At 35.8% G+C, this 25,615-nt stretch overlaps 1 protein-coding gene across 2 annotated transcripts in view; it reads right to left on the bottom strand.

Moving 5' to 3' along the window:
* Positions 1 to 3,208: 3,208 nt before the first annotated feature.
* The window catches only part of PTPN12 (protein tyrosine phosphatase non-receptor type 12), a 97,141-nt gene continuing 74,734 nt past the window's right edge, over positions 3,209 to 25,615 (bottom strand). The window contains exons 12-18 of one of the 2 annotated variants that reach the window (XM_081146793.1): positions 15,583 to 15,668; positions 12,318 to 13,285; positions 8,944 to 9,021; positions 8,021 to 8,088; positions 7,147 to 7,177; positions 4,372 to 4,497; positions 3,217 to 4,066 (exon numbers count right to left, since the gene is read on the bottom strand). In XM_081146793.1, the coding sequence (XP_081002919.1) occupies positions 4,005 to 4,066; positions 4,372 to 4,497; positions 7,147 to 7,177; positions 8,021 to 8,088; positions 8,944 to 9,021; positions 12,318 to 13,285; positions 15,583 to 15,668 (1,419 nt within the window). In that variant the 3' untranslated portion in view covers positions 3,217 to 4,004. Of the gene's footprint in view, positions 4,067 to 4,371; positions 4,498 to 7,146; positions 7,178 to 8,020; positions 8,089 to 8,943; positions 9,022 to 12,317; positions 13,286 to 15,582; positions 15,669 to 25,615 lie in introns of both variants that reach the window. The other variant, XM_081146792.1, reaches the window with a different exon arrangement.

Genomic DNA, 25,615 nt, shown 5'->3' with positions numbered 1-25,615 from the left:
TGGACATTTCTTCTGAACTTCAAATCTGTGGACTGAGTATCACCTCCTGGGTGCTGGGTATGCCAGGTGTCTCAAACTCAACATATTAAACATTGAGATTTTCCTTTCCAAGACAGAATCCTGGGAACTGAGACCCTCCCTCCCTTTCCCTCATACCTACCTACTTATCTAAATAGGACTTATTATAAATTCAATGTCAGAAGATAAAAAGACAAACTGATACGGAGTGAGCCCTTCACATTCAAGAATTTAACACTCAGTTTTAACTATTTTAAGTGACTGCAGAGGTTTAGAACATATAGTGTGTAATTTCACTCAGGCAAAAGTCTTAACCACATGCCCTATGAGGCTGTTATATGTGAGCAACTCACTTAGCTAATAATTGCATGTTAGCCGAGCGCTGACATTAATTACGGCTTTATTGCTCTATCAATATATGGAAAAAATATCCATAAAGTGAAACATACTATAGTGAAAAGTACTATTTGTAGAAAATTGCTTCCAAAAGAAAGTTAACTAGTAATGTTATGATGGAAAAGGAAAGATTTAAAGGTCCTTGAAGCCTTACTTAAAAGGTAGAGGTTTTAGACAAAGTGGCAGGATGATTTGGCAGTGGCTTATCTCAGATACAAATGAGCTTACCGTATGCTTTACACAGAAAAATAAATTGTTTTCTCCAGTGTTGCAGGCAGTATAAAAATCATTGGGTGCCCTGGCCAGTGTGGACCAGTGGCTAGAGTGCTGTCCTGTGAACCAGAGGGTCACAGGTTCAAGTCCTGGTCAAGAGCATGAACTTGCAACCCAGGTTCAATCCCCAGCCCCGGTTTTGGGAGGCGACCAAATCAATGTGTCTCTTTCACACTGATGACTTTCTCTTTCTCTTCTCCCATCCCTACTCTCTCTAAAAATCAATGGGAAAAATATCTTCAGGTGAGGATTAATAAAAAAATAAAAAAGGCAGAATTTAATAAATCATCATAAAGATAGGCAATGGAATAGAAAGGAGAAAAATCTAGATAACTCACAGATCAGTGGATACCTAAAACCTATGACAACCTATGTAACAGTGGAGAAAACATTAAATAGGGATTGGTCAAAGGAAAATAAATCTTTAGATAAAAGCGTAATATAAATTTTTAAAAAACTTCTAGAAAGCTGTAGAAGATCTTGATTTTAGATAAGCAAAGATTTCTACAAGAGGATACCAAAAGGCATTGATAAAAGATTGAGAAATTGGGACTAAATTTAAGAATTTTTGTTTATCAAAAACAAACAAAACACCATTAGTGTGAAAATGCAAATCATAGGCAAGCCCAAAAGGATTAAAAAAGGATTTCTAACAAATAAGAAAAAGACAGACAACTCAAAAGAAAAACAGGTAACAAAATTGCCGATTATAGGATATGTGCATATTCAGCTTTAATAGATACTGTCAAACAGTCTCTGCCAAAGACTTGAACAGGTAGTTCAGAAAAGAGAATATCCACATGATCATTAAAATAAATGTGTTCAACCTGTCATAAGGGAATACCACTATGTACCCATTTGAATGCCTAAAATGAAAATTAATTACAATACCAAGTGTTAGAAAGGATATGTAACAATTGGAAAACTGTTTGGCAGGACCTACTAAAGCTGAATATGCATGCATACCCTATAACCCACAAATTCCACTCCTTTATATACGCCCAACAGGTCAATGTGTATTAAGTGCACCAAATAGCTTGCTAAAATTGTTCACAGGAGACTAATTTGTAATAGTCTCAAACCAGAAACAACTCAAATTTCTGGTCTATTAAGAGCAGAACGGACAAAATGTGGCATGTTCATACAATGCAAAGCTCTATAGCAGTGAAAACCGAGCGAACAACTGCTAGACATGTAACAAATTTCAGAAGCCCAAGTGAGAAGCTTCTTAGTGGCTGGTCCTGTTTTACTGCTCTACCTAGGCAGTGGTCACACAGAAGTGTATATACTTTGTGATGATGTCTGCACCCTTCTGAATACTTCAATAAAGATATTCCAAGTAACTGGTCCGTCCCCCCCCAAATCTTTATAAATGATTTTACATAAATCATCAAGTGTATGAAGGGGAAAATATTTTTTTCAGTTATACATTTCAGTTTAAATTTTATTAGGAAAATGATATGCTATAGAGGTGTCTATTTCTTGTGAATGTCAAGAGTCCATTATATTCACATCTCGAAATTCTAAAGGAGCAACATGAAGACCATTTGGCTTTAAAAATATTGACTTGACGCTCCAAACAGTGTAGTTCAGGGGTGTCGGCCCATGCACCTGTCTTGGGTTTGATTCCTTCCTGATCAAGGGCATGTACCTGGGTTGCAGGTTCTGCTCTGGTCAGGGCACATGTGGGAGGCAACCAATCAATGTGTCTCTCTCACACTTATGTTTCTCTCTCTCTTCCTCTCTCTCCATCTGTCCCTCCCTCCCTTCCACTCTCTCTAAAAATCAATGAAAAAAAAATAACATCCTCAGGTGAGGATTAACAACAAAAATATTTTGACATGAAATTGTATTATTTCTCCTCCACAACAATCTCCCTTCCATTCACATAAGGCGACTCCATCTCACTTTAGTCTCTTAATTTCTTCCCCCTTTGGTATGCAGAGGGAAAATACAGGTGCCCACTAACTTTTTTAAAAAAATCCTCACCCGAGGATATGTTGTTATTGATTTTAGAGAGGGAGGGAGGGGGAGAGAAACATCAACCAATCAGCTGCCTCCTGTACACGCCCCGACCAGGGAACAAACCCACAAGCTGGGTATGTGCGCTGACCCACAACCTTTGGGTGTATTGGATAATGCTCCAGCCAGCTGAGCCACCTGGCCAGGGCTCATGTCTACTAATTTTAATCCATGATGTCACAATTCAAACTTGGTACTTATGGGTGAGACCTGTGCTCCAGTAATGTGATGGGAAAAAACAGTTTCCCTTTCCTAACCTCACATCTGGTTTGGTATTTTACTAGGATCTTAGTAGGCAGTAATGCCTAGGGCTGACTTAAGGATAGGTGTTAAAATTAGTTTAAGTATTACAATTGCAAAGACATGTGTTTGCAGAAGGTGCTCCCTTTTATTTAATTAAGAGATTAAACCCCATTTACACTTACTTAAAGGTAAGACTGAGCCAGCAGATATTAAGTCTAATTTCCTAGGAATGAGGAATGAAAAACCAAAACAAGTAAGCACTGTAAAACTGTTTTTGTTTTTTTAATGGCAGGTCAAATATCCTGAAACATACATATATTTTGATAGTCTTCTAATCCCAGTTGAGTTCAAATATTAAAGTAACACACACGAGCTAAGAGAATGCAATATTGTTCCAAGGCACTTACTGAATCTCCATGACTAGATGAAAACAAGAACAATTAGACAGTATATAATATAAAAATAACTTTTTGCTTACAATTTACAAAATGTATTATTATTACAATCTTTGATCTCTCATAACCTGCAATGCTGGTTGCATGAATCCAGCAGTTTTAAAATTCAGAAACTATTTTCTAAAACTTCAGGGCAAATAATTTACAAATAAGGTACACAAAGATTTAGACCATGCAGAAATTTCTTACATCTTCTGTTAATAATATTTTATGACTGCAACTTTATCAAATTATATACCTACTTGCCCTGTACATATACAAAATAATGCATACATGATAAAACATTAGCAAAAGAGTAGTCCTTAAACTCAATTTATCATAAAAGTATTACTATATTAACATGTCTACAAGCAGCGTGTAACAGGGTTAAGAGACATTAAGGCAATAATACTTGAAGTTACAAAAAACAAAACAAAACCATATGTAATACTTTTTCCTAAGTGTAGTAAGGCAGGTAGATGGTCCTAGCAAAAAATGCACAGGTAACAATCTACACTGCTGCTAGTCCCACATTTTTAAGATGGAATACTATAAATCTGGCTTTCAGTGGCACTTAAATTTTCCAGTATAACTTAAAGTGGTTTTTGGCTCCCTGAATCATGTCCATTCTGAAGGTGGATCTCTTGGTCCTTTGGGTTTTCCACAGCGATTACCAAAACCTATAATCAAAACACCACAATAATTGGTCAGTGTTCAGAAATATTTTTATAGTGTTAAAACCATGTCAGACATCCTTATTTTCTTGACCAAATAAATTTCCACATGGGAATTTAGAATTTAAACTGAACAAAACTCTATAACACAAACCAACTTTAAATTTGTTTTGGGTAGTTCATTTAAGAAACTGAGTAAGTCACAGCACAAAATGTGATAAACTTTGCCTTGAGGAAATCCTGGAATGATGGCAAATGACCTTTTTTCATTTTTGCCAGCATTAACAACATAATTCCAGTTCTAAAATTACTAGTATCTGTGGCTTTTGTTGGACTTTCTGGTATTTGATCTTTCTTGTTAATGGAAGTAGGTGGACATTCTGTACAAGTCTCTGTGTGAATACCTCCTGCTGGATGATATGAAATGCAAAATAAAGCTGCTGTTGATCACCATTATTTGTAGCATCATATGTAGAATCCTCTGATTGTTTTAAGGTGGACAGTAAGTTAAAAGAGCAAGAGTCCTCTCAGGGGCATCATGATTTTAGAGGTCCAGATAAATATAAATGTTGGGGTAGTGAGCACAGGAAATCATGCTAAGTGTTCTTCAGGGCACCTAGAAATCTACAGTGAGTATTTCTGCAATGTGAAGACGCTCCTTATGCTCTGACTTTATTTAATAAACCTAGATCTTGGAATATTATGTTTCCTTAAATTGGTTTTACTGTATGCTAATAATTGCAACTAAAATGCGTTTATATGGAAATCAATGGCAAGCAAGTTCACAGCTAAATAACGGACTTACTTTCTGTAATAATTCTTTTCTTTTAAAGTTTTACATTACTTAAATTCTAGTTAGTTTGCTTACTTAATTATTAATGTATAAGGTTAGTTAACAAAAGAAATAAATGCTATAATTCATTCATTCTTTCACAACCTTTATCACATCCCCTACACCTCCATAAGAAACTTTTCTGGAAACTTGGGAGTACAAGTTAAATGACCTTCTACTATATGTTAACTCCTTTCTTATTTCTCTTCCTTCCCTATCCAATCTAGATACCATCCTGCATCACTATAGTCACTCACAATTATCCTCAACTTTATGATCCTTGTCCTTAGATGCTTAGAGTCCAGAGAGGGGTCAGCAAACTTTTTCTGTAAAAGGCTAGAGAGTAAGTATTTTAGCCTTTACAAGCCAATACAGTTCTATCACATATTCTCCACTGATTTTTGTTTCTTGGTTTTGTTTTTTAAAATACTCTTTGAAAATGTAAAAATCATTTGTTCAGATCAAGGGCAGAACAAGAAAAAAAGCCAACGGCAGAATTAGGCCTATGTGAATGAAACAGTTTGCTAACCCCTGGTTCAATTAGGAGACACAGAAAAGCACATTAATTAGTAAGTACTGTGATAAGTTTTATAATAAAATTATACATAGGGTGCAATGGGGCAGAAGAGAGGTATGTAGGTGGAACTAGTGGTGAGGTATTCAGGGCTGGCTTCTAGGAGGAAATGATGATCTAGTCTGAAGGCCTCAATTTTCTCAATGAAGTAAAGGTCATCATCTACTAAGAGTTAGTGGGATTGATGATTTTAGAAGTAAAGATTTGGACAATTCAGGTACCAACTAGAGTATATAAAATAACCAAGCAAAGCTGTGGGTAGGCTTAGCTACAGTATTCAGTAAGCCCAAGGGATAAAATAAAATGGTATGGGAATTAGGAGCAAGAAAGTTGAAGATAATTTTCACTGTGACTAGAGTGATGGAGGATAGTAACGACATTGGTCAGGGAATGAAGAGAAGCCAGAAAGGACTGAAAATATATTAAGAAAATAAAAGATCCAGGGATCTAGCCACAGCAGTAATAGTAATATAAAAAAGAGAGTAATAATAGCATTGCTGCCATGTGAGTGTCTATAATGTGCCAGACACAGTGTTTGATACTCTATATATGTGATCCAACAATCCTCTACTATTAGAGGTACTATTATCTCCATTTCACAGAGAAGAAAACTGAGGCTCAGAAAGATTACGTAACTTGGGCAAAGCCACATAGTAAGTAAAATGGCAAAAATGGGATTCCAGTCCAGGTGGGCTTGACTCTAAAGCTTTTGCTCCCTTACTTATGTTGCCTCAGAAAGTAGATAGAGTAGTTGAAATGGAGCCCTTTAGGCAAAGATCCAGAGAGAGAAGCTGAAGCAGAGTGGAGGACACAGGCACAGACGATGAACTGGGGGAATTGCACAGGCTAGGCCGTTTCACGAGCTGTTTACATGGCCACCGATCTGTAAGCATGTAACTCGATCTGTTTTTGTTTTAGCATGATAGTCAAGGTAATGTGGTAGGAAAAATTAATTTTTAACGGCATTATAGCACTCGGTTGAACCACATCATCTTATGGTCTTCACATATGTATTAAGTGCTAAAAGATTTCAAAACAGTCTATTTTTAGGGACACAATTCAATCACCTAGGTTACTATGGGCCATATATATATATATATATTTCTTTTTAACCCTCACCCCAGGGTATTTTTTCCATTGCTTTTCAGAGACAATGGAAGGAAAAGAGAGAAAAAACATTCATGTTCGAGAGACACAGCAATTGGTTGCCTCCCACGTCTGCCCCAACCAGGGCCTGGGATTGAGCCTGCAACCAAGGTACATTGCCCTTGACTTTAATTGAATCTGGGACCCTTCAGTCCGTGGGCCAATGCTCTAACCACTGAGCAAAACCGGCTAGGGCAATATGGGGCATTTATTTAAATCATTGCCAGATCTAGATCCTAAGTGTTTTAATAAACAACAGAAAATAAAATACTGGGAAATACTTTAAAATAATTTCTTTCCTGTAAGGCCATAACTATTGATAATAAATGCTGTTATTTTCCAGATCAATAATAATCTCTGGAATAGTCATTAATTTGGAAGAATTATACTTCATAATTCAGGTTCTAAAAGAGATGTCCTACATATTTTCACATACAGAAACAACCAAATAAATAGCATATACCATAAGACATGCCATTTTATAAAAATTATTCTATATAAATCTATAGGAAAAAGGAACAAACTCTAACTTACCACATTTTTCACTTCCAGAGGTTATCAAACCCTATAAGGAAGACATTTAATAGCTTTATGAACAAATATGTTATGATTATATATCCCAAGAAATTTTCAATTAGGCTTACAAATTTTAAATGTATGGTACTTTATATTGGGAGTAAAAGGATAGGGAAATTCCTTTTACGTTCTAGATGAAAACTGAAAATGCAGGATCTACTATACAAAGAAACATACACACTACTGCACTTTGCCAGTCTTCTACCATATTTATCAAATTATTATACCATGGATTAAAAGACATAAAATCATTACAGGTTACCACTATTTTATGCGACAAAGTATATCAGTGGTTTTTAATCAATTGCAAAGCGTATCCCAATTTCAGTGATATTAAAATATGGGAGAAATAGGAAAAATATTAAATGTTGATGAAAAATGATATTTTCCATGGCTAAAATATTTAACTACCAATACATTCCCTGAATGTGGAAGGAGACCTCATGTGACCAGAAAAAGCAAAGGAAAGGACTACATATCTAGTGTTATAATGGAAGGAAAAAAAATCTAGGAAAGTACTATGACCCTGAAAATAGTAAATCCTGTTCTACTCATACCTCCAGAATGATTTGGAACATGGCACAATTTACAAATTTCAAAAGCAGCTTGGGAAAATAACACTCTGAAGTGATGTGACCATGTGTAGACCATGTTGCCCCTTTAAAAAATTCAGATCTCACATTTCATCCGAAATCTTAGCACAAGAAATGCTGATAAAACATTGTATTTAATAGTCTTAAGCTGACAGTTATTACAACTGACAACTGTAAGATAAACTAACAAAAGAGCAAAAATATAAAGCTCTAGCTGTTTTAATGCCAAAAGGACTCACTTCAGATTTTTTTTGTTCAGACTCTTCCTGACTTTGAAGTTCACTCCATTCAGATCTTACAGGTGTATCTAAGAAAAATGAAATCTTACAATTAAAATTAACATATTTACTTCCTGAAATTTCTTGCATTAGGTAATATACAAAAACATTCAACAGATTTTTAGAAACTATCATAAAAAATTTTCTTGTTTATTCCTTTAAGTTTCTTTCCTTAAAATTTAATTAAAATAATTTAGTCGTCAGAGTTTATTAAAAATTATAATCTATAGATTTGACAAACTTAGACTTACTTAATATTACTGAAGTATATGGCTTCACTGTTTTTAACATACTTAAAGTCAGTTAAAATTAATAAAATATTGGTAAAATGTAATACAGATAAGACTAGTGAAAGCACCTCCACTGAGCATGGGACACTGTAAATATATTAAAACTGTTTCTGTACTCTTTCTCTGGAGGGGAAGAAGAAAAATACATTATCTATGTTTTGAAATATGATCACTTTTCCCAGTTCTCAATGTAACTCATGTGGCCTTAAGTGTCCCTCAATTAATACCAACTGAGTGATGCCCACCTACAGCCCAACTTAATGTTTACTTATCTGAACTGGCACCAAGTGAACCAATCACTGTTTTTTCATAATGGATAAAAAGACACCAAATTTCAAATACATTTATAATTGCATTTAATTGAATTATAGTATCTAACATAAATGGAGCCATTTTAGCAATGTTAGCAAGTAAAAAGACTATTTAAAAAAATATTTTTCATACAAGGAATTACAAACATTTGTCAATATCAATTTAACCCTGTTTTTGAATTTAATTATGTAGTTCAATAGCAACTAGATTAAAATCAGCCATGTTTTTCAGAGTTTAAATTAAAGTATGAAGTATTTTTGTAAAAACAGAAGAGATACTCACTATGTTCACTCGCTACTACAAAAGATTCGGGAGTTCTTTCAGGGAGTGGAGGAGGTAAATCTTCACTAACATCAGCATCTATATTAAATACATAAAATTTAGACAAATTATGAACTTGTTAAAAATGCTGGCTCATTAAAAATGAACTTTTTATCTAAACGAAGTAAGAGACCTTTCTTGACATTCTAAAACTACCACAAATATCTAAGAGAACCAGTTTTTTTAAATGCGAAAAATAAACAAATCTTTACCACTTGACTTGTTGTCAACAATTACAAGGCATACTGAACAAATAAAACCCATCACACAGAGAAAATGATTCTCTCATAACTTTCCCAGCACCCTGCAAACATTATCACGCTGTCCTCTAAGTAGAAGGCAGTCTCCAGTAGAAAAGACAGTGGACAAGTGACTTCTCTATTGAGGGGGCTGATGATGCTTTGAGTCCACAATGGAAAGCTTTGGTTATTTGACTTAAGCCAGTGTTTCCCAAACTGGAATCAACTGCTTAACTGCATAAGTTCTGCCATACTTCGTACCATCTGTCTTATTTACTTTTTAAATTCCACTCATTTTTAACTTAACTATGTATGTATTTCATATTTTAAATAGTAATGACTAACAGATTTGAAGTACTAGTTATTTTTCTAATATACATAACAAGTTTTTTTGAATGTTCATTCATTGACTAAAATCTTAACAGAGGCACATGACTCTATTAGAATACTGACTGAAGCCATATAAAAGCTTTTCAATAAAAACAAAATTAGCTCTTAGCTCTTAATAATACATTAAATAAGCCTAATCAGCCTTATTATGGCATAGGGTGAATAATGTAATATTAGATCTTTTGAGGTTTCACTGGAGGTAGAGAAAGAAAACATGAGGATACAATTCCACTCTCAGGTTAGGAAGGACGAGGTAAAGAAAGGGAAATGTGAGGATCCTGTAATTATTAAAAAAAGAACAATCTCGCCTTGATACTTTGCCATTTTACATCTGATAAGCTATGCATTAAAAAAAAGACTGAAAATCAAGTAAAGCATTCTCAATTTTCAAGAAGCACAAGCCAAATAGGATTGCTCTTTTCCCTTCTACATTTATTTAGATGAAGATATAAGAAAATATAGTTCTGCATCCTGCTGAGAGGAGAATTCCAGTTCAACTTTATATATCTAACACAAGTACTGGAACACTCTCTTGCATAAAAAGTTAAGCCATTCAAGAACTAGCTACCTTATCTAGTAGTAACAGTCTGAGCCATCATCATTCTTCCCCTTGCCCTTTTGTTACTAACACCTCACAGTGAGGAGATGGCTGCTGGAAGGAAGGGATGCATAACCTTGGCATTGTGGTGCCATTTCATAATTAAGTCAACAAATCAGAAAGGGCTGCCTTGCTTGATAACATTAATTATCAATGATCTTTCAGGAACTCTATACCTGTTCTCTAATGACTCTTAAAGTCCTCACTCTAAAAGCCTTTTTTGTTTTACAACTGTGGTCCTTGCTTCTCAACTGCATGTTTTGGATTGTCTTTACTATGTTATAAACTTGTTTTAGACATTATTCAACCAAAGACTGCGCATTTTACACAGGCTTTTGCAAATCATATACTGTATGAGGCCTAGTGTAGCCAAGTTTGAGAAATCTTTCAGGACACCCGCGTCCGTTTTAAAATCAGAATTCATAGCCAGGAATTTTTGTCAGGCAGTAACTTATACCAAAGGTTGTTTTAGGTATCAAAACAAAATTATTCTCTTTAATTCCCTAACGAATTCTAAAACAAACATACATCTACTTGAGCCAATGGTTCATCTACAAGGTAAATAATTAATAACATTAAAAACACGACTACTTGTATTTACACTGCAGCACAGAACACTTATACAGGAAAAGCTTTAGTTAATACCAAACTAATGTAGCATAGTCAGGGCAGAGTAAAAAGAAACCAGAAATCACATTTATAGCTCTATCTTTGCTTGGAAATACAAATAAAATAAAGCAGAAGTGAACTGCTATACAGTAGGGTGCTTTCAACTATCCTTGAACAGTATATGGTATTTTAAAGAAACTCCTGTTATCACCAAAAGACTGGGCATGTGGCAGTAAATTTAATAAGCATATCACATCATGCATCCTTCCGGTCCTCACCAAATCCTATTTCTAGTAGTCGTTAAAAAAAATACATTTCCTAAGCTCAAGGCACATGCCTGATATGCCAAAAAAATTTAAAAAGCCCCTAATGAAAATTTCTTGTCTATATATTTTCTTGAGAAGTTACAACTTGGTAGTTATTTTTCAACCTCTGAAGTTGAAAAATATCTTCTGAAGATCCTTCAAATAAAAACAAAGAATCAAGAATATAGAGAATCCTAAAATTTAGGAAACTAGTCTAGACTCTTACCTACTCTATCAGATACATTCTCAAGATAAAAAATACAGTATGTGTGAGCTGGAAAAAGTAAAGGCACTATAGTATGGGTGGTACTTATTGGGTCAGAAAGAGAAAAAGAAAATCATCTTTCAAGTTCACAGTACTTATTTTGCCAGCACATTATAAATAAGTCTGCATATGTCACTACTAAAATTCACTAACAAATAAATGACCACTGATAATCTATCAGTAAATAGCTTTCATGTTTATACATTTGCTCTCAACTATTTGGTCTGTTTAAGAAAGGATTATTTTTACCAGATCAAAGTTTCAACAACCAATAATGTATCTTGGGAACTAAGTGCTCGCATTATGTAGAACTGCTAAGACTGCTTAATTAAAAAACAGCCAGTGAAGACTAGATACAGATATATCCCACTCACTACTGATTGGATTAAAATTCCCAGTCTGCTGAGTAGTTGCAATATTGCTTCTTGGGTTAAACTCAGGATTGAAAGCAGCCTCTTTTTCAAGCACTTAAGAAGAAAATTTTAAACTTTTGTTTTTAAAAGGGCATAAAAAAGATAACAAAGTAAGTATTTGTTATAAACATGAGTGGAATTAAATGGCCAATCAAGCCATTCTACAATATTTGTGCCACTGTTACTTTAAGCAATTGTCTTCCTTAAATTATTTCTATTATACAGTCAGATTTTTGACCCATGTAAAATACTAAAAGCTGTAATATAGAAGAAAACGAGAAAAATATTTCAACAATTGAAACATTTTGAAAACATAAAATCCAGCAATGCAACACGATCAAATTAAGGTAATAAATAAAAGCTTACTTTAAAAAAATTGTGTGTAAAATAATGAAATTTTGCTGTAGGTTCTAGAGTAAAGTGTGGAATAAAGCATAATGAATTAATACAGCTAAAGTGCTTAGAACAGTGACTGGCACATAGTAAAAATATTTAAGTGTTAGATACTATTATTACCTTTTTCAGCACCTGAATGTATTGTTCCTGCTATATCATGCCTAGCAATGGACATTGGCAATACTTTCCTTGTAGAAATGCTTTCAGTACTAGTGGCAGCAGAAACTGTGGCACTTGCTGTTGAAATATTAGTTGTATTCTTGGTGACAGCACCGTCACAGTTTCTTTCATCTGAGTCTGAGTCATCCGAGTGAAGAGGATTAGTAAAACTGAGGGGTGCTCTGAATAGAGGTGAACTGCTATGATGATCCACAAGATCATGGGTTTCAACTTGTATTGTGGGGCTCGGTGTTAAACTCACAGTTTTCATGGTTTGACAGAGGGTATCTGAGGATTTCCCTTCAGATGAATCAGGCATGGATAGGGTATTTTCGGGTCCATGAAATGACCACTTTACATGTCCTTCTTCATCAAGAGGCAAGCAGTCTGGCCTTGGAGGTGTGTCTGAATTCTGTGATTCTTCTTGTGGGATAACTGGAGCTTTATTTGACGGTGTTCCACTGCAGTCCACGCAAGAATTCTGAGAAATACCACCTTTTAGATCCCCTGAACTCAATTCCTGTGACTTAGAGATTTTATCAGCTATACAAGGTGAAGCCGATTTAATTTTAATTGCGTGTACCCTATTCAAGAGTGTGTTCCCATCAAAACTTTTTGGTCCCTCTTGGAGAGGGACCTTCTTAATTTCAAAACTTAAATTTCGCTCCAATTTTTTATCTATCTGTTCAGTTGATTCATTTTTCCCTGGAAGTTCTGCTGATTTGTTATAATTTCTGTTGAGGTCTGTTGAATGTTGTTCTGATGAAACCATGTGCAACACTGGCTTTGGATGGTATCTGTCATTGTCCTGCCACACAGTAGTGACCGTTGGAAAAGCTGAAGGGGGAGAAGGTGTCAAGATGGGTGGCACTGGGTGAGGCTCTGGTGGCTGCAGTATTTCTTCCTTAGCATCCCCTTCTACAAGGCAACTGAAAACAAACATTAACAAAAGGCTATTGTAAGAATGTTCGTTCTTTGTAAAATAAGCTGATGCGTAACAATTATGCAGTTAAGTCTATTATATTAAAAGTCAGTCGAGTCTTTGGTTATGAGAAAAAAATCATAATTTGTCAAACTAAATGTTTAACAAGGTAATACATGTATTCAGTTTAAAAAGTCAAATACAAGAATTTTAATGCAAAACTGTAATCCCTCCCATACCCTTTCAGCTACCCAGATATCAACTTTCAACATTTTTAAGTAGCTGCTTCTAAGATTTACCTTCATCTCAAAATGCATAAACTGGTGTGTTTTTTATTATCTATTTCATATGTTCTCTATAGTCTTCCTCCTATGTGTCTTCTTCATCTTCCCAATACTCTAATACTGTAATTTTTGTTTAGTTCAATCTGACTATAGTTTAATTATTCTTACCAGTGATAGCTGATTTTATATCTCTTCTTATACAACTTCTTGTTTTCCCCTACTAATTGATTTGGGTTTCTGATGGTTTGGTTCTCTGTGTATCATCAGTAATTCAGCCCTTCCTCTAACTTCACTGCAAATTTGTACACCTCCTCTCAAGTAGTCGAGCACACCAGGTAACTTATCAACACCACAGGCTTCCCTCTTAGAAACTTTGGGCCTCCTGCTCTAGTGTGGGCTACTGCTTCCCTAGGCTACCACAGAGCTGATGTTCAATCCTGTTTCCCAGGTCCCATCTTCCTTGTTCTAGATACACTCCCTTGCTTTGGTGGGTTATATCCTCTAGCCTAAGAACTATATATACGAGGCAAATTTCTTGAGGCCTTGTATATTTAAGTACTGTATCCTCAAGGTTATTGATTTTTTTGAAAAGGTATATAATTCTAGATTAGAAATAATTTTCCCTTAGAATTTTGTAAATCTAATTCCTATTCCTCTGAACGTGAATTGTATTTTTGACAGACTTCCTGGTTTGATCTTCTAATTTCTTATCTTCTCTCTCCGATTTTCTATCTGTTTCTATTTGTTCATACTCATGGGAGATTTCCTTGATTCTCTTCTGGCTTTCTGTTTTAAAAAGTTTTGCTGCCCGGCCAGGCGTGGCTCAGTGGTTGAGCATTGACCTAGGATCCAGAAGATCACGGTTTGATTTCTGGTCAGGGCACATGCCTGGTTTTGGGGCTTGATCCCCCATCGGGGGGCGTGCAGGAGACGGCCGATCAATGACTCTCTCATCACTGATGTTTCTCTCTCTCCCTCTCCTTTCCTCTCTCTGAAATCAATAAAGATATATTTTTTAAAAATTAAAAAATTTTTTAAAAATAAAGTTTTGCTATTACTTCCAATAGCTAATTTTTTACCATCCAGTTATTTCATGGGCAGGGGAGCTGGAGGATCTCATTATTCAGCATGCAGATTCCGGTTTTCAGTAAGACACTACAACCCCATCAACTGGACCTGATGTCCCTGAATCAAGAGATTCCCTGATTCAGACACTCCAGAGTAAATCCCTCGTGTGTATGACCAGGTATGGGAGAAGCAATCATCTGTCTGCTCAATTTTTAAAAAATATGTTTTTATTGATTTTTAGAGAGAGGGAGGAAAGGAGAGTGAGAGACAGAAACATCTATCAGCTGCCTCCTGTACCCCCTACTCGGGATGGAGCCCGCAACCCAACCATGTGCCCTGATAGAGAACCCTGACGTCCTGGTTCATGGGCTGACGCTCAATCACTGAGACAAAGCAGCCTGGCTGTCTGCCAGGTGGGTACTAGAATTATCAAGGGAATCACTTAGAAAATTATATAATTGTCTAACCACTATGCCACACACCTAAAACTAATATAATATTGAATGCCAACTGTAACTAAAAAATAAAACTAAAAATAAATGATCTCAGTATGAAAGAAAATCTTGCTAGTAATGTTATGAAACATCTTCACATAATTTCTTCAATATGAATGCAATTTTTGGCAATCATATTACCTGTACAGTTATTAAGAGAAATTGTAATCTTTAGAATATTTAAATTTTTACTAGTACCACAAACCAAAACATGAGCTATAATCAGATTCATGGTTTATGCATCACTGTTCTGATACAGTATACTACTGAAATTTTATCAAATGAAACAAAATTTATGTACTACACCAGTAACAAATTAGTTGCCATATATATGCTACATCCTAAACAAAGTAATAGTAAAAATTATAAAGAAAACTTAAAGTATTCAAAATTTGTTGTTTTAATTAACAGTGAGTAAAATAAAAGTATCCTTTCAAAGAAAATGCGACGTACAATACCTGCGGGTCCTTGGTGGTTTGGGAGGAGGAGAATCTTGTTTGTCAGGATCTATGGAGCTGATCATATTTTCAGTGTTAATTTCATTCTGCCAAGAAAGAAAAAAACGCTTCATTAAAGTTAGAAAAATAAGTTGATTTCCTCTTTTTTTTTTTTTTTTTTTTTAAAAAAATATATATCTTTATTGATTTCAGAGAGAGGAAAGGAGAGGGAGAGACAGAGATAGAAACATCAATGATGAGAGTCACTGATCAGCTAGCCCACAACCCGGGCATGTGCCCTGACTGGGAATCGAACCTCGATCGCCTGGATCCTAGGTCGACGCTCAACCGCTGAGCCAAGCCCGGCGGCCAGGCTAAGTTGATTTCCTCTTATTTCAAATAAATTGTTTCTGGGCTTTTGAGTTTTTCAAATAATACTAATTCTTCCAAGTAACAAAATGGATATTATATTTTCTATACTGTAGCCTGAAGAACTATCAAAACCCAGTCCATCTCCAGTTACTGAAAAATCAATTGTGTACAGTAGCATTTCAACATATTTCAAGTGCTACTGTAATGCTACTGTAAAAAGAAATAGATTTTCCTGGGTTTCGGCACCAAAAACAAACAAAAAAACCTCCCAAAATCAAAACAGATTTCCCAAGAAAATAAAGATCAAAGAAGATAGTTTTTTTAAGGCATCACTACACTAGAAATTTAGTACGTGGAGAAAGGAAAAAAGCCAACAAAATAGGGCTTATACCTTTCACTTTTCCAGCCTTTTTTGGACTCCTATTGCTACCTAGTACTTTTATTAAACAGATCCCAGAACTCACTTTAATCATTCCTTATCCTATCCTCCCTCTTTCTCTATGGTGTGCCCCCCTCCATTAGTGTATATAGCCCCAATATCACTGCCTGACCAAATGAATCCCAAAAAGGCAGGGAGAACCCACCCAGGAATACCCTCAGTTCTCAGTGGTCACAAGGACCAGGGATATCACTAACACAGTTGCTCTAGTGTCAATACAGCTATAAGAATCCTAGGTGTGTTTAGAATTGTGAGTAGAGGAGCTATGAAATTATGAAATAAACCATTGCCTGGAATTAGTTTCAGTCTCAGTAGTACCTCATTTTTATCCAGCTAGGCTATGTTAATTCTGGACCAGTGAGTAGATAAGAAATTATTTTTCACCAATGCCTACACCTCAGATAATTTTAGGGGGGGAAAGCCATCTCTGCATGTACTCATATACTATAATCAATTAAGGAACTCTAAAACTTTAGTTACCTTCTGAGAAAATAAAAATGCTATGTCCATCATGGCAGCCTCTTTGTCTTTATAACTGTTTCTTGCCAGTGTCCTTTTTTATAAGTACTCCCCACTAAAAAACACAGAGATCTCAACTTTCCATCAATTTCTAGTGCATCCTGTCTCCTAATACATAATCAGATGTATTAGAAGAGTTTTATGCATCTTACTCTGGTCAGAACAAAAGAGATACATCATGAGACTGAATGTTCTCATTCTTAAAGCCACTTATAACAGAGGCACCTGTTGCAGGGATATCTGCTATAGGTAGGGTGAACACATAATTTATTACCCAAGTCTGGGCTTTTGAGAATGAAAGGGGGAGCACTATTATTATACCTAGACAACAAGTATAAATTGGTATTGCCTCAGAAAAATCAAGACTTCTGGTCACTTCACTTTTAGATCCTCAGATATCTTCAGAATTTAGAGACTATTTGGTTGGTTGGTTGTTTTTATTGATTCCAGAGAAAAGAAGGGAGAGGGAAAGAGATACAGAAACATCAATGATGAGAAAGTCACTGACCAGCTGCCTCCGGCACGCCCAATACTGGGGAATCAAGCCCACAACCCGGGCATGTGCCCTCACCAGGAATGGAACCTCGACCTCCTGGTTCATAGGTCAGTGCTCAACTACTGAGCCACGCCAGCTGGGTTAGAGACTCTTTGCATCATAAAAATACCTCTGACATATTAATGATTCATTTGTTTACTATCCTATTAATTATACAACCATTCCTATAACACATAAATATTTTTGTACCAAAATCTATAAATACCACATTAAGTAGGTTAAATAAAGATGAAGGGTGAACCACGTGAAACGGCTTCTACTAATCTGTTTCTAACCTATTAAAAAAAACAGCTATTTTTCCTAGTTACAACATAAATATCAGCCTCATGTCAAGTAAAGTCAGGTTTTGCTGCCAAATGAGTATAATACCAAACACACACACAGGAAAACAACTTTAGGTTTTCAGAGCATTTTGAATTTTGAAATAGTAGGTAAGGCTTTGTGGGTCTACATGTGAAATGCACTGAAGAGTAAGCACTGAAGAAGGTACAAAAATGTAAAGGAAACAATATTTAACTTCAAGAAGTGTATAGTCTGATAATATCACCAAACAAAAAAGTAAAAGGTTAATAATAAAACCATAAAGTGGTAAAATCAGTACTAAGAAGCTACCAAATCAGAGAAAGGAGACTATTAAGAATATATTTAGAACATTAAGAAGTTGAAAATATTAAGGTAGCATGTTGCATGGCATTAAGGAATCAATAAGACTTTGACAAAAACACCAGGATGGAAGGGGGAACAGCTGGGAGGGGAACAAGAAGAGAAAGTATGGGCATTTGCCAGCAAATGACTACATATGACAAAGGAAAGGTGTCATGAAGGATCCCTCACTCTAGGTAAATAAGAGAATGGTGGAGCCATAAACAGAAAGGAAAAAAGAGAAAGAGGAACTTCTGGAGGAGGTAAGCTTTTTGAGCATGTGAATTTCATATGGTGAAAGGAATCAATGTGGCAATACTTAGGGACCCATTGCCTACATAACATGACAAAACTTCCTAGTCACTGGACTTCGGAATAGAACAATGTTGTTCTTGGACTCCTAGTTTTTACCTAAAATGATGTTTACTGTACTCTTATACATTTTTGGCACCACATTTGTCCTAATGTATATAGCTGTTTGGCTGCTTTTTATTACCAGTTAAAATAATCTCCAACTTTTGAAGTTGAAAGGGATTTCAGAAATTAACCCATTGAAGACTAGGTTCTAGTGTATTCTCTTGCTTCAGGCAGAGCTTGGTAAAGTTATTATTATTATTATTTTTCACTGTTGACCACCTTCACCCATTAGCAGAAGTGATTTTGTGTATTAATATTCCCCACATAACAGAGATGTATCAAAGGCAGTAAAACAAAAAATCAGAACCTAATTATCAAACACTTATGGGTATATCATCAGCTATAGAAGAAAATAAGTATTAAAGCAGGGTGCTTTAAAATTAAAGAACATTATTTGAGGAAAAAAATATTCAGAATTTAGTATCACATCTAAAACGTACAACACAAACACAGCAGGACCACAACACAAACTACTGTTGCTATTATACAATCATTCTAGAATTGAAAATCCTGGTGTTGAGAACTGGTGGTGGTGTCTTTTATATACAAGATAAAAAGGCATGAACGCATACCTTACAGATAGTTTGCTTACTGAGGTGTCTCTAAATCCCAAGAAATACAGTACTGGATTTCAGAATAAATTTTCTCTTTAGATCTCCTAGTCTGGAAAGTCATTTTAATTATAAATACCTCTAATAAACAGCATTTATTATAGAGTCTTATATTGCTGACTAGCATTTCAAACTAGTATTTCTACAAAAATATTTCTGGAATGTAGAACTTGTTTTAAGAGCCTTTTTTCTTTATTTTACCTCTAAATTAAGTTGTCAGAGAAATAATAAATGGAGATCTATGATGGTGTTTCACACCATAGGTTCAGAAAGGTAAGTAACATTATTTCAAATCATCTTATTCAACTACACAGTTTTAAGATAATTTCCCCCAATTTTTTAGATTCTATATTTTCTCTAACTGGGATTCAGGGTCTCCAATCATGTGTAAAAATGCTATAAGAACAGTCACCTGTATTTAAAAGTACTTAGAAAACAAAATTTTTTAAGAGGAAAGTATTAGAAAATTATCTGAAATGATAAGCTATCTTTTCTTCTATCCATTTGTTCTTCCATTTTTTTATCCATTCATCCACTGAGTTTTATACATACACCATATAGTGCCAGACATAATGGTACACAACTTTAAGCAAAATAGATATAGCATCAGATATAGCACAACTTCCTCAGAATGGATTCTACAGGAATCTGATACTCTCATCAGATATAGCATAGCTTCCCCAGAATGGATTCTATAGGAAGTTGTTTTTCCGTTATACAAAATAGGAAAGCCCATCTTGTCCAAATGGAAAATTCAGCAGTCGCCATGTCAGCTTATCAAAATGCAAAGACATAGTTTAACATTTTAAGTTCAGTTAGCAGACATTTAATGTGTATATTCTATGTACCAGCAATGAGAACAAGAAAGTAGGTTTAAAGTAACCACTGATCTGCTATTGGGTATTATTTCATCTCATTTCATACAATGTGTGATTTTTCTTGAATTCCTTAGCTATCTGTAAACCTCTGACTGACCCATGAGACAAAAACAATCTATAATTAAAATTATAATCCTAGTGCGAAGTTCAGGCGAGTAAAAAGGGAGTTTAATTTATAGATAAAAACCTAAAAATTAAAAAAAATCAGTAATGAAAAACAAAAGTATGAGAGCAATACAATATTTATTACATATCATTTTCTGGAGATTACTTAAATATAGTTTAAAAGGTTTAAAAATACAACATTCAATACTGCATTAAAATTTTTTCTAGCAAAGGCAAAAGCAAAAGTAAACAAGTGACACTACATTAAACTAAAAAGCATGTGCACTGCAAAGGAAAGTATCAACAAAATGAGAAGGCAACTTACCAAATGGGAGAAAACATTTTCAAAGCATATATCTGATAAGGGCTTAATATTCAGAATATATAAACTTACACAGCTCAATAGAAAAAAAATCCAATTAAAAAATGGTCAATCTGAATAGACAGTTTCCCAAAAACATATAGATGGCCAACAGGTACATGAAAAGGTGCTCAACATCACTATTCATGAGGGAATTGCAAATTTAAACCACAACGAGAACTGTTAGAATGGTTATTATTTTAAAAAACAACTAGTGTTGGAAAGGATGTAGAGCAAAGGGAACCCTTGTGCACTATTGGTGGGAATGTAGATTGGTGCAACAACTATTGAAAACATTATGGGGAGTCCTTAAAAAATTAAAAATAGATCTACCATATGATCCAGGAATTCCAATTATGGGTATTTACCCAAGGAAAGGAGACAATAAATTCACAAAGATATATGCACCCCAAAATTCACTGCATCTTCATTTACAACAGCCAAGACACAGAAGCAACCTATATGTTTATCAGTGAATGAATGGATCGAGTAAATGTGCTCTCCACATATACTAGAATACGATTCCGCCATAAAAAAGAAAAAAAACCTTGCCATTTGCAACAATATGGATGAACCTTGATGGCATTAATACTAAGTGAAATAAATCAGGGAAAGACAAATACTATATGATCTCACTTATATGTGGAATCTAAAAACAAAAAGACAAAACAGAACTAATAGATACAGAGAACAGTATGGTGCTTGCCAGAAGCAGGAGTGGGAAATAGGCAAAATGGGTGAAAGGGGGTCAAAAGGTGCAAACCTACAGTTATAAAATAAATCATGGGGCCCTGGCCAGATGGCTTAATTGGATGTAGCATCATCCCATACACCAAAACGCTGTGGGTTCAATTCCCAGTGAGGGCAAATAATTAGGTTGTGTGTTCGATCCCTGGTAGGGGCACATATAGGAGGCAGCTGATAATGTTTCTCACATTGATGTTTTTCTCTCTCTCTAAAATAAGTAAACATATCCCTCTGTGAAGACTGAATAAAGTCATGGGATGTAATGTACACATGGTGACTGTAGTTAACAGTCTGTATTATATATTTGAAAGTTCCTAAGAGAGTAAATCTTAAAAGTTCTCATCACTAGAGAAAAAAATTTTAAACTATGTGTGATAATGGATATTAACTAGACTTATTTTGGTGATCATTTCACAATAGATACAAATATTGAATCACTATGTTGTACACCTGAAACTAATATAATCTTGTATGTAGATTATAGCTCAATAAAAAATAAATTTAAAAAATTTTCTATATGACTAAAAATGTGATGGTTAGGGTGAAGAGAAGGTACAAGAGTGTAAAGGGGGGATGAGAGGTGATGGAAGGAGACTTGGCTTGGTGGTGAACACACAATACAGTGTGCAGATCATGTGTTGTGGAATTGTGCACTTGAAACCTATAAAATTTTGTTAACCAGTGTTACCTCAATAAATTCAATAAAAAGGAAAAAGTAATGGTTAGAATATTTTTCACTTCTATATACTAAGGAAATGGCAGTCTAAAACATCTATATTTCTGTAGTATAAAAAACTTAACTTTGAAATTAATACTGCATTTATGGGGAAATAACAAGTATATTTTTCAATTAAAGTTTAAAGAAAAATGAATAACCTACTTAGCTTTTTGAAATATTAAATGAATCTCAATTTAGGTAAGACTACACACAATAATATATTAGCATTCTATTCAATATTAGAAAATACTTGGCCACAGTCAGCACAGGTTATAACAGGCTTTATATAACTAAAAGGGAAAAATGATGGCAATAAATGAGGCCAAGGTGCACAATCATTCTTATGTTAATGAAGAAGAATGAGGTCATATAAATTAATCTTAAAAATCTAAAATTTTCACTTGGCTAATAAAGGAAATACACAGTCCCTAAAACTCATGAATCAATGTTAGATGACATTAACACATTGAGATCAGCATTTGATAACAAATCTCTCATTTGTAAAACCAAGAAATTTCACACAGTCTGGGAAACTGCCAAAATCATGTAAAGAGGAAAAAGGAAAACAAGTTACAAAACTTTGCAACTCATTTCCTCATTTTATTTCAATTATTGGAGCTAAGTTGGTTTATCATGTAGTTGTCTTAGGTTCAGTGATAAAAATGTAAAAAACTTTTACTAAAAAAAAAAAAATAGCCCCAAATCTTCAGGGACAAGGTGATTAAACAGAGAGAGGAAATAAGAGAACTAGAGACAGAAAACAGGCAGAAAAGAGAACAAGATAAGAATATATGTTTTTATCAGGTTAAAAGTTTGAAGAGCCACTAACATCTTTTTTTCTAAAATTTATATTTAAATTTTTTTTAGGGGGGGAAAGAATATATACCTGATTTTAAAACAAAATTATCAAAACAGTGTTATCTGTGAAAGACTGTAGGATGGTGAACAATAGACATTTGTTCTAAGAACATCCTGAAGCATGGCAACTTGAATTGTCATATATATGATTTCCACTGAGTATTTGTAAAAAAAAAAGAAGAAATTAGCTAAATTTATTCCTGGAATGCTTCAATGGACAGATTTTTGTTGTCGAAATAGAACAGTAAATTATTTAACCACTCTGGAAAAAATATAAATAAATGAGCTGATCTGATTAGATTACAGAAACTAAACATTCTTATAATTCCCAGGAAATAGAAAAACTAAAATTGCTATAATTTTAATGTGCCAGTCTTCTCAGAAAATAAAATATTCTCACAGAAATGACTAATGAAGCATTTTATGTAATAATACAAATTCCTTTATTTTTTAAATTTTTTAATCCTCATCTGAGGATATGTTGTTGTTTTTAAATTGAATTTTACGTGAAGAATCAAGATGGTAGCGTAGGTAACAGCTGTACCCGCTGCCTCCCGCAACCACATCAAAATTATAACCAAAATACAGAATCACATCACTCAGAGCCTCCTGAGATCTGGCTGAACAGAAGCCCTGCAACCAGGGAACTGAAGCAGCATCAAGATTAGTAGGAGGGGCGGAGACGGGGGTGGATCGGGGCTGAATACCAGAAACATGGCTGTGGACCCACACCCGGTTTAAACCCAGGAGAGACATCTTGGTGGTAGAGGTTTCCTGGAGGAGTGAGGGGTCCTAGCCCCACAGCAGGCCCCCAGCCCAGGGCTCCAGGGTCGAGAAGAGGCCCCCCCCACAACTTCGGGCTGTGAAAACCAGCGGGGACTGTGGCTGAGGGTCCTGGAGGGTGTGGGAGTCCCAGGCTTTCCCACGGATTCACTCGGATGAGCTCCCTCTGAGCCCCAGTGCCCGCAGCAGCTTGAAAGGAACCTGGGACATCCGGGGAGGAACTAACCTGCCTGAAATTAGGGCGAGAGGTGGAGGGGCAGCTTCCTCCCAGGCAGAAGAGCTGGCAGAGGCCATGGCTCCTGTGGTGAGTCCTCCCCGCACAGAGCTGCAGGCTCATCCAGGCCATTTCCAGGGGCTTTTCTCTGCAAGTGGCCTCTCGAGCCTTATGCTTAGAACTTTCCTAAAATCTCTCAAACAAGCAGTAGCGTGCCCCATACAGCTTGATAAGTGGCCCCAGGCCTGGCACTAGCAGCGGCCTGCATTGGCTCATAGCTTGGCCTCTCCTGGACACCTCCAAGGGCAGCACAATAGAAGTCAACTACGATGTGCTGTGTAGCTCATTCTGGGTGGCTCTGGGCAAGACACTGGCACAGGCTGACTTTGCACCTCCCAGGAGGCCCCAGAGACAGTGCACCTGGTGGTCAGACTCGACCATGCTGGACTACAACCCTACCACATCCACGAGTGACACACTCAAGGGGCACACTTGGTGAACACCAAAGTCCCACTGAAGTAAATCCTGCTCCATAGGGGTGGCTCCAGCACAGCAGCTCTCTGGCTGTAGTTGCAGTTAGTCCTCACAGCTGATTGGCCAGGGGGTCAATTCTTCTCAGTGGTGCCAACAGCAACCAAGGCTCAACTACAGTAGGACTGTGCACACAGCCCACACAGGGGAGCACCTACAAGGCCCAGCTCAAGTGACTGGGGAGGCTGAGCCACTGGACCCTACAGGACACCTACTACACAAAGCCACTCTACAAATTCCAGGACACATAGCAGCTCTACCTAACACACAGAAACAAACACCTGGAAGCAGCCAAAATGTGAAGGCTAAGAAACATGTCACAAAGGAAAGAATAGAAGAAATCTCTAGAAGAGGAACTAATGAAATAGATCCAAGCAAGCTAACAGATACAGAGTTCAGAATTTTGTTCATAAGGATGCGTAAGGGTATTAGTAAGAGTATTACGAAAATAATTGAGAAAATCAATGACATAATAAAGTACCAATTTGAAATAAAGGCTACATGAACTGAAATGAAGAATAATTTATAGGGAATCAACAGTAGAGGATGCTGAGAATCAAATCAGCAATTTGGAACATGAGGAAACAAAAAACACCCAACCAGAAGAGCAAAGAGAATCCAGAAATATGAAGGAGCCTCTGGGACAACTTCAAGAGGCCCAACATTCGTATTACTGGGGTGCCAGGAGAGGAAAGAGCAAGACATTGAAAACCTATTTGAAAAGATAATTACAGAAAACTTCCCCCACCTGGGCAAAGAAATAGACTTACAAGTCCAGGAAGCACAGAGGGACCCAAATAAGAGGAACCCAAAGAGGCCCACAGCAAGACATCATAATTAAAATGCCAAAGGTTAAAGACAAAGAGAGAATCTTAAAAGCAGCAAGAGAATAGCAGTTAGTTACCTACAAGGGAGCACCCATACGACTGTCAGCTGATTTCTCAACAGAAACCTTGCAGGCCAGAAGGGAGTGGCAAGAAATATTCAAAGTGATGAAAAACATGGAACTACAACCAAGATTACTCTACCCAGCAAAGCTATCATTTAGAATTGAAAGTCAGATAAAGAGCGTCACAGATAAGAAAAAGCTAAAGGAGTTAATCACCACCAGACCAGCACTACATGAAATGTTAAGGGTCTTCTTTAAGAAGAAGCTAATGAACAAAAGAATCTGACGAACTAAATAGATCCAGAGACATTGATGCTTGTAACAGATGATCATATTTCAGAGGAAAGAGGGAAGCGGGAGTGGGAAGAGATTAACCAAAGTTATATGCACATATGCATAACCCATAGGCACAGT

The sequence above is a fragment of the Miniopterus schreibersii genome, assembly GCF_964146895.1.
Source record: "Miniopterus schreibersii genome assembly, chromosome: 9".
Classification (NCBI taxonomy): domain Eukaryota; kingdom Metazoa; phylum Chordata; class Mammalia; order Chiroptera; family Miniopteridae; genus Miniopterus; species Miniopterus schreibersii.
The sequence above is the reverse complement of the archived record's forward strand: the minus strand, read 5'-3'. Positions and strand labels throughout refer to the sequence as shown.